The 9,709-nt window shown below is 32.5% G+C and overlaps 1 protein-coding gene across 1 annotated transcript; it reads right to left on the reverse strand.

The window, feature by feature from the left end:
- Positions 1–717: 717 nt before the first annotated feature.
- On the reverse strand, positions 718–2,324 carry LOC104900961 (hypothetical protein). The gene is made up of 2 exons (XM_010688498.4): positions 2,244–2,324; positions 718–1,640 (listed from the first exon to the last, which is right to left on the reverse strand). The coding sequence occupies exon 2, from the start codon at positions 1,604–1,606 to the stop codon at positions 1,193–1,195; it is 414 nt and encodes a 137-aa protein (XP_010686800.1). The 5' UTR covers positions 1,607–1,640; positions 2,244–2,324; the 3' UTR covers positions 718–1,192.
- Positions 2,325–9,709: the final 7,385 nt, after the last annotated feature.

The following is a 9,709-nucleotide window of genomic DNA, read 5'->3' on the forward strand; positions in this document are numbered from 1 at the left end:
AACTAATTTGCAACTGAACTTTTGAGACTGAAACTATGTTAGTATCTAACTAGTGATGGAAGAATTTTTAGTCGTTACTTAGTAAATGAATTCTTTCTTGTAGTACATATGCGAGTGACCATTTGTGACCGAAATTGTGTTAGTATTTGATTAGGGACTAAATAATTTATCAGTAGCTCATTAGTGATTGATAATTTTTCAGTAGTTAATTTGTGACAAATATTTGCACCGAAATTATGTTAGTATTTGTTTAGGGACCGAATAATTGTCAGTAGCTCATTAGTGACGATCCTTTTTCACTAGTTAATTTGCGGCTAATTATTACGACTGAATTTGTGTTAATAGCTAATAGTGACTAGAAAGTTATTAGTTTCAATTATTTCACAGACCTCAGACTCTTAGTTAATTAGCAACTGAATTTTATTTGGTCGCAAAACTCCGTCACTAACAGAGCTCTTTGTTGTAGTGAGCATGTAGGATGTGACCGTGCTCAGACTTTTTCGATTTATTTTTTCTTGTGATAATTTAATTATGTGCCTTTTCTTTACATTTTATAAATGCTTCTCCATTGATGAAATTAAATCCAACACTTTCAACAACAAAAAAATTAAATCTAGCAATTGAAGCTTGACTGTCTACTGACTAGTGGAAGATGAAATACAATTGAGATAGATATTGAAATAAATAGCAACTATTACAAAATAAAACAAAAACAACTTTTAACAAAATATTTGTAAATAACATATATAATATTAGACCTTGATTGCTATTTGCTTGAGCAGAAGTCAAAAGCAAACAAACCCATTACATCGATCATTATTAGCCGTTGCGGACATCGACCAAATAAAGTCTCAACATGACTCGGACTCCATACATATATAAAGCTCAAACGAAGCTGCTATATATTAAGATCGACCCACACACATTTAAGCAGCCTTTATTCTATTAGTACATACTACATATATTATACTTCCTCCGTTCCATAATAAGTGAAACACTTCTCTCTTTTATGTGAGAACTTTTATAGAGAAGTGTTTCACTTATTATGAAACGGAGGAAGTATATTTATGCACCCATGCAGTACTACTGTAACAGTAAATTTTTATTTATTAGTAGTGATAAACTGATAATGCATGCATGTTATACTACATATATATGGGTGCATGGGTCGAATGTCGACAACTCTTCAAGTTTAGTCGACGTTAAACCAAAGTATCCTGACCTCTATTTCGCCATTTCGTCCTTTAATTCTTTCCGCAGCAGATGATCCATCACCTCTGACTATAAATGTGGCACTGCCATTTGCGATTTCATCGTCCCGGCTAGGGTCATTATCCCTGTCCATCAAGTTTGCACGAACTGTGAAGCGTTCTGCCGAAGTAGACATTAAAATGTCGTTGTTAAGGGTAATTGGCGTCCCAGGTGACACTAGTTCAGCATCACGTCGGGACCTGTCGTAGAATGTAATCTCGGGGCCCGAATCAACCCTAGCAGCTATGGTTCCATACACATCAGCATATTGTTCACCATCTCCATTGATGAGATCAACAGCCACACGAGCTTTGATCTGGCGAGTCACTTGTCGTTGTGATTGGACATCCGCCATGTTTTTACTTTGAAATCGCCTTGTTAGTTGTTACCTTTCCAAAAGAAAAAATTGCAATGTCATGGAGGCATGATTATATATTAACTACAAAATCACGACATAATAATTGGGTATTTTAATTCGTTAATAATTGCAACATTTTGACATTTGCGTTTGTTAACATCATCTATGCAAATATATTAAAATTTTGAAATTGCATAGTATAGGGTTTGATCTCGAGACCTCAAGTACATATACTAAAATTTTAACTACTAGGCTGAGTTGTATTTAGTGTTTATAATAAAGTATTATATTAATAAATGAAATTTTTTCTTACCCGGGGCATAGCCCGGACCTAATAACTAGTTATTATCTAAATCGTGGAACGAAGCAATGTAAAGTCTTGTTACAATAATAAAAAAGAAGAAGAGAACGGATGATATGTATATAAAATGTAAAATTTATAACGTTACAACTATAAAGAACAAAAGAAGCATAAATTATTATTATAAAAGAATGGAAATATATATAACTAGACATTTAGCATTTCTAATTAAACTTGGTTGCCTATATCTTACTTTTAAAGAAAAGTCTAAAAATAATCAAAATATATATTTGCAGTAATGAGATTGATGAGCAAAAAGAACAGAGCACTCACCTCAAGTACTTCTGCTTCGCTCCACTTGTTCACTTGCAATGGAACCACTTAACATGATTATGTAGCATTATATAGAAGAAAAAAAGTAATGGTAGGACCGAATTCAGATATAGATTATTATTTGAGTGGGTCTCCAAGTATTCAATTCTTTGGATATAGGTTCTCCATATTATCTGAAGAATATCTTTATTTTGAACTTTGCTGCAATTATTGGTGATGGATTCTTGGTGCATAGATGTTCATTACACCTTGACCAGAGCATTGGTGGTTCTCTCCAACTTACTGGTCTTGTGGTCGTTTTTATTTTTATTTTCTTTCTTCTTTTTGTGAAAAATTTTAATGACTAAACAAAAGTTCTGACATGATCAATGTCGGAATCTTCTATCAATGATCGGAATAAGACATAAGATTTGGCGTCACAAAAAAAATTGTGTTTCAGGTTTGTTTTAGGAAAAAAAATTATAAGGTGATTTCTCACAAATTTCATGTTTTATAAGGTGGTTTTTGACGAAAAAAAAAGTCCAAAAAATTTGGTGAACAAACCAAAAGCCATGACAAAAGTACTGAAATTCTAACGCTCTTCCTTATATACTCTCTCCATTCTCTAAACATCTACCTTCCCACATTAATTTATTCCTTATTTTCATTTTTGATAATTTCAGAAGATCTTCATTACTGTGATATTATTAATAGTCAGATAGTACATGTTTCTCAAGACAGGAAGAAACAGGCAAACATTTGCAGGCCATTACACCAAAAGTCATACAACGGGAATTACATTAAATTTCTAAGAGATAAGAATATGATTTGAAATTTAGGAAGTGGTCTACAGCCAAGGGAGAAGTTTGAGTCACGAAGGGAGCTAGATATTCTAGCAACGATTATAGGACTAACCTACTAAGTATAGATATCTAAACATGAATAATAATCATAATAATATCAAGATAATCTTAAGATAATATAATGATTCTAACACGCACCCCTAGCTAGTGCTTTCTTGCATATCTAATGAACTTCATAACAAAGTTTAGGTTCCAAGGCCTACACTATAATTGTTACACCATAATTGCATGTCCGTCTTTGTTGGGTCATATTCGAGAAGGATTTGTTGTTTTCAGAAAAACTCTTTATTGGTGGTAATTTTGATGGCACAGTATATAGAAAAACCTCGACTGAATTAGGATACGTTTGATTTAATTTATATTGACTATCTTATGTTATGTTATTCAAATTTATATTTTAGTTTATTATGTTATCTAATATAATTAATGCTTTTTATTAGTTTGCAACAAGATTTGAACTCGTGAGCTCTTGCTATTATACATGACATAATTACCATCTCAACCAACTTGTAGTCATGTTTTAAATGTCTACATTATTATATTTGCACCTTTTAAATGTTGAGTTTTCCTTAATATATTTTAATAGAAATGAAAAAAAAATGTGCATCAATTCGAAAAATCTCTATTATATAAGCCAAGGGAGGAGGTGTGGTGTCCTCTTTTGAAGTGACTAAAACACCATTAATGATCTAATGGAATGAAAAAAATTACAAAAGCAAATCATTTAAAAATTCTCATTCCAACTTGCCATTTAAAACAAGTTTAAAATGGTATATGCATCAAATACTTCAATTAAAAATTAAATGGACAAAATATTTATACCTTATAAAAAAAGATAGGCATACATAACGTGCACATGAAAAGTCTAAACATTCACTACCTTTGATACTCTTTAATTCAGTTAAACTAACTCATTATTTTTGTTCTTTCTTTTCAATATTCATTCACAAAAAATTAATGTTAACAATCACTCACAACCTTTTTATTTTTTACATTAGCGAATTAATATATCTAAATTCATCTAACTGTTGAATTTTTCACATTTAAGTTTAATCATAAATAAAGTACGAATGAAATATCTAATAGAATAACAAATTTTGAAATTAACGGACGCATCGCGTGCATATAAAGACTAGTAATACAAATGCGAGGCAAAGCCCAAACCCAAATACTAGTTTCTCCTAATTCTTGACCCTTTCCGGTAAAGATGCTCCTCGTGGGTGATCATCAAATAGTTTAGTAGTATAAATTAGATAAGAAAGCATATAATATGACCCATTAAATATATAAACCATTTTTGTTCCATAATCAATAATATATCCAATGGAAAAGAATTTATTCGACTTTACTCCACCATCAATAGAAAAAGGAAAGGTTACAAGCTCCACGCACTACCATATATGGGGGGCTAGCTCAGGGTGGAGAATCCTTTTATTTTTAAGTAATTCAAAGCTGTTCCATCATCCTTCTCTTTGAATTGGCTGAGTACAGAGAGGCAAAAATACTTCGCCGGCCGTCTAATGGATATATGCCGACATTGAAAAGGGAAATAGTTGTTTGGTATTCGTTCTTTCTAGATTGGTCAATTACTTAATGTAAAAAAGGTTTCAAAGTAAAAAAGAAAAAATTATTGGTACTCTAACCTCTTCTAAACCCTACTACTTCCTCTCCATAATGTATTTTACAAAAATTAAGGAAAGTACTTTAATTTAAAGTCACAATTTTCATTTATATATTTGAAACTAATTATATATTATTGGTTGAATTCCGAATGATCGAAAAAGGAAAAAATAACAAGAAAGGCGATCAAGCTAGGTTGGCCAAATTGCCCTAATACCTTCTTTGTTCCTTTAGGGAACTATTTTAGTTCATATGTGATTTCAATTAAGTTGGATTTGCATGTTTTATGCCGATGTGGGAAGCATGTTGGTTATGATATCACTAGTGGGCTGTAAATGCTGCATTTTTCAGAAAACGCAACCCTTAAGAGTGCAGGGTTGCGGTTAGCCCAAAAACTGCAAACCTTCGTTTACGAAGGGTCGCCACCCTTCGTATTGGAAGGGCTGCAAAGGGCTGCGATTTTGGGCCGGGCCAACCCGCAGCCCTTTATAATTAATTTTCGCAGGATGATGGGCTTAGGTTATATGTCGAGCGCACAAATTAAATGAAACTCCCTCTCTCATTTTCATCGAGGGACGTTTCATTTTCATTTTATAATAAATCTTCTCTCACAAATCTTCAGCACAAACTCCTCATCGCCAACTACAAACTCCTCTTCGCCAACTACAGTCGCCGAATTCCAGAGACGCTCAACCGACATTTGCGCACGTATGGTTTGCGCACACAAATTAGAAATCTCTCATTCTTGATGGCTCTCGGATCTCATCTCCTCCTTCATTTATCGTCTCTCGCCGACATTTCCGCACACCACCACACCACTCGCCGAATTACTTCTCGAAAATCACAAATCTCGCGGGCATTTTCGTACACCACACCACTCGCCATCTGCTTCGCTGCATCCAAATCTAGGGTTCGAGATTGTTGCTTTTTTATGAATTTTTATGTTCGTTTTTAGTCAGTTCTTTGTTTGTTTTTTTTTTTGTATTTGTTGGTTGTGATTGTAGGTGTTTTCTTTTTTGTTTGTCAATATTTTGGGTTTAGTCGGTTTTAGTCTTTTTTTTTGTATTTGTTGATTGTAGTCGTATTTTAGTCCCCTTTTTTTGTATTTGTTGGTTGGTGATCGTAGATGTTTGCCAAAAAGATATTTTTTTTGTTTGTCATGTTTGTCAGTTTTGGTTCGAATTACTTCATCCTATTGTTGTATGATGTTGTTTGGAGTAATAAAAATAATCTTCAAAATTTTTCTGGTTGTTCTTTATAAAAAATTATATACATAAGTAAAATATCTTTTTGGTATTTTTATGACTCAAAAAATGAAAAAAAAAATTGGGCCATCAAGGGTTGCGGTTTTGACCATTAACCGCAACCCTTTGTATAACGAAGGTCAACGGTTTAAGATCGCAACCCTTCATTTTTCCCGAAGGGCTAGCAAAAAACGCAGTGCTTAGGGTTGTTTTGACCGCATCCCTTGCAGTTTTTTCCACTAGTATATTTATATTATGTTTGTATGGAAGATTGATGCAATCATATGAGATTTGGGGAACTTTATTTTATTAATTTACACGAGGGATTAATATTTATGTTAGTTTGGATCATGATTGAATCATGTTGTTCTCTTTGGATTATTTAATTACTTTATGAGGAACGAGCACCTTATTTGGTAAATTGAATATTATGCCTATGAAAGGTTGGTTGGTGGTTGACTTGGTTCAATGAATTAAGAAATGTTATGGATTAAAAGTTGGAATTAATCTTGGGTTGTTAAGTTGTTGATCACCTTATCTAATCCTAAGATAAAAATGAAAGTTTATGATAGTTTGCTGATTATATTATTTGTCTTACTTGTGAGTCATAGCAAATGAATAAATTATTAATCATGTAAAGTGAAACGTGGATATCAATAGCTTTATACTTGTGCACGTCTGAAGTGTTGGACAAGTATGAGTGGAGTACATGGTGGTAGCCCATGATTTTTCTTAAGACCGGATTGATCACCGTGTCCTATTTTTATTTTAAATATTTCTCGATATCGTAGGTCATGGAAATACGGAGTCGCGTCCGTATTTCGTTTTCTAGATTGAATACTGATTTTGGTTTAGACAACTTGTTCCATAGACTATTCCATCTAAATTAATTAATCTATTAATTGTGAAGCTACTCAAGTAAAAGTAGTTTGTGGTAATATTATATCATTATTTATTCCTGCTTATTATTTATTAGTATCATGTTAGGATTATTTATTTATTTACGGTTTTTTCACCAAGTACCCCCGAGTTTTCAAACAATTCACCAGGTACCCCCCACGTTCTCAAAATTCACAGGGTACCCCTCAGTTTTATGTAAAATACACCCAAATCCAAATCATGTTGGAACTAAATTTGAAGGTTGGTCGAAATAATATTGTCTTTCGGGGGCATTAACCCAAATCCAAGTCAAAAGTTTTGCGTATGGCAGAAGAAATGGTTAATTTGTGAAGAGAATCAAAGATTTGAGGAAGAAAAGAAGAGCACATCTAACTCTAGGCTAATGAGAAATAAGGAACAAGGGGATTTGAAATTCACATTTGGAAGCCACCATAGGCGACAATGCATCATTGCGGTGGATGGCACATGAAAACAGGTGAATAAACAGTAAAAAATTTCTAAAGTCGGCATTGGTTGGATCGCAAGAGATGGCACGAAGGTCTTGTTCAGTGGCGACATAATTAAGGCAAACTCAGCGTTGCAATGTGAGAGTTTCGCTGTATTAAAAGCAATAAAGGAAGCTCAGACAAGAGGAAAGGAGGATATGATAATATTATCTGATTCAGAAATTCTGATCCACTCTCTAAATAAAATGTCTTCCCCCTTTCAACTTATTAATATTTTTAAGGATATCTATGACTGATGTAGGGCTCTAAATAGTTGCGAGGTACTTAAGGTAAAGAGTCCGTTTTTGGTAAGACGATCTCACGTTAGTGTTAACGTGAGGCTGTTGATGTCAGCATGACATCAACGCTAGTGCATTAAACCAACAGTAGAATTAGGTAAGCGCTTGGACCTATTAGTTATCATAACTAAAAATTGCTTCTGGATGAATTAGTTAAGCGCTGAAGTATATATTAATTAAGCACTGGAGTATATTAGTTAAGCGTTGGAGTATTTTAGTTATATCATAAAAATAAGATTATGACGCATTTTATTTGCCCTAATTTCATTATCACGCATAAATCATTCTATACATCTTCACTAATCCATCAATAATCTGTTAAACCTGCAGTATTTTCCTCATCCATTCTCTGTCCAGATTACAACATGGCTATCTATGCTCGCAAATCGGATGTTTGATGATTTCAGATGAAAATATAACTTTTGTATTTGAAAGTTTTAACTTTTTATTGGAAAAACGTAACTAATGTCTAAATTTTATTAGTTAATAATTTATTCGTAATAGTTAATTAACATAATGTAAAAGTTATGCTGCCAGGATTGTTATGCTTTCATGCATTGAGAACCATGCACATGCATTCAAACATGCACAACAATACCTCAAAGGTATATTTGCAAAGAATGAAGTGTGGAAAAGAGAAATGGACAGCAAAATCTCTAGAGCAGTTATAAACAAAGAAACCCCATGGAGATATGAAACCGCAAGAAAGTTCTACAATCTCATTCTTAAAAGTCAAGATAATGAAGATGCAAGAAAAGTACTGCAAGAAGTCTATGAAAGTACTGCTGCAACTATAAACAAGGTCTTAACTACAAAACCAGTTGTAGAAGAACCATGCTCATCAAGTACAACTACATTGGTTATTCTAGACCCGAATCGTGCAAAATCAAAGGGAAGAAGTGCAAGGAAGAAAAGTCATTTCGAGAAGACTAAAAAAACAAATTTTAAGAACCAAACTGAAATTGGTACATTTACTCCAAATGCTAGGTTGTTTTAAGTTATTTTTCCAGGTTGTCTTTTGTATTTGACATTTTGGATTTTATGAATTCGTTTATTTGAAACTAACTGATGCTTAATAGATCTTAACTAATTAGATTACAACACTAACTAATGTACAGGGTATGTTAACTAAAGAAAAATTGTATGTCTACATATAGGCAACTCTAAACTATTATGCTATAATACTTAACCAATTCGCCAAATATATTAACTAATATATATATCACAAATATAGTATAAGTGTTATAGCTTGTAATATAATATGCAAATTTCCGACTTTGCTAGTATTCTGATGTTTTAATTGCAAATCTAGTTTTAAGCAACAACCAAAACAATCTAGTTAATGTACATGATATGTTTTCTAAAGACAAAATCACAAGTCTACATATATATTAACAACTCTAAACTATTGTACTAAACAACTTAACGAATTAGCCAAAAATATTAACTAATTAGCAAAAATTATTATCTAATTAACTGATGTATCACGTATAAATATAAGTATTATAGCTTGTAGTGTATATCCAAATGTTAGAGTTTGCGAGTGTTCTGACATTTTAATTACAAACCTAATAAAACGCCACTCACAAGGTTTCAGCTTTGTTTGTGGGTTAATTGTACTTAAATAATTTTTAACTAATTAGCCAAAATTATTAAACTAATTAGACAAAAAGATTAACTAATATATCATGCGTGGTGTGTAAGGGCAGGGCTAAAGAACATCAATTAATCTACATTAGGGATTGATGACTGCCATGATAACTCAATAGGCTCAAACATATATTCAAGCAATTCTTCTGCTAATGGGTGTTTCTTTTCTTTAAGATAAAGACTGAAATTTTCACATTGTAATGAAAGATATTTTAGAATTAAGTTTATAACAGGATCACAACTAATAAAAAGAAATTCCTAACTAATAATAAATGGAAGTTAACTAATCAAGGTTATATGTACCAGAGTAGAGACATAAGTTTTGTATATCAACATGTCATCGTAAAGACAATTGTCCAAATATTGTATTGTTTTAGTACAAAAGTTCCCAACCACAAGACAAAATTGTTTCTCAAACAACAAAGG

This window comes from Beta vulgaris, chromosome 8 (assembly GCF_026745355.1).
Source record: "Beta vulgaris subsp. vulgaris cultivar EL10 chromosome 8, EL10.2, whole genome shotgun sequence".
NCBI classification, from domain to species: domain Eukaryota; kingdom Viridiplantae; phylum Streptophyta; class Magnoliopsida; order Caryophyllales; family Amaranthaceae; genus Beta; species Beta vulgaris.

Excerpts from the sequence above, each read along its gene's own strand:
- LOC104900961 (XM_010688498.4), bottom strand. The coding sequence starts at position 1,606 with ATGGCGGATGTCCAATCACAACGACAAGTGACTCGCCAGATCAAAGCT.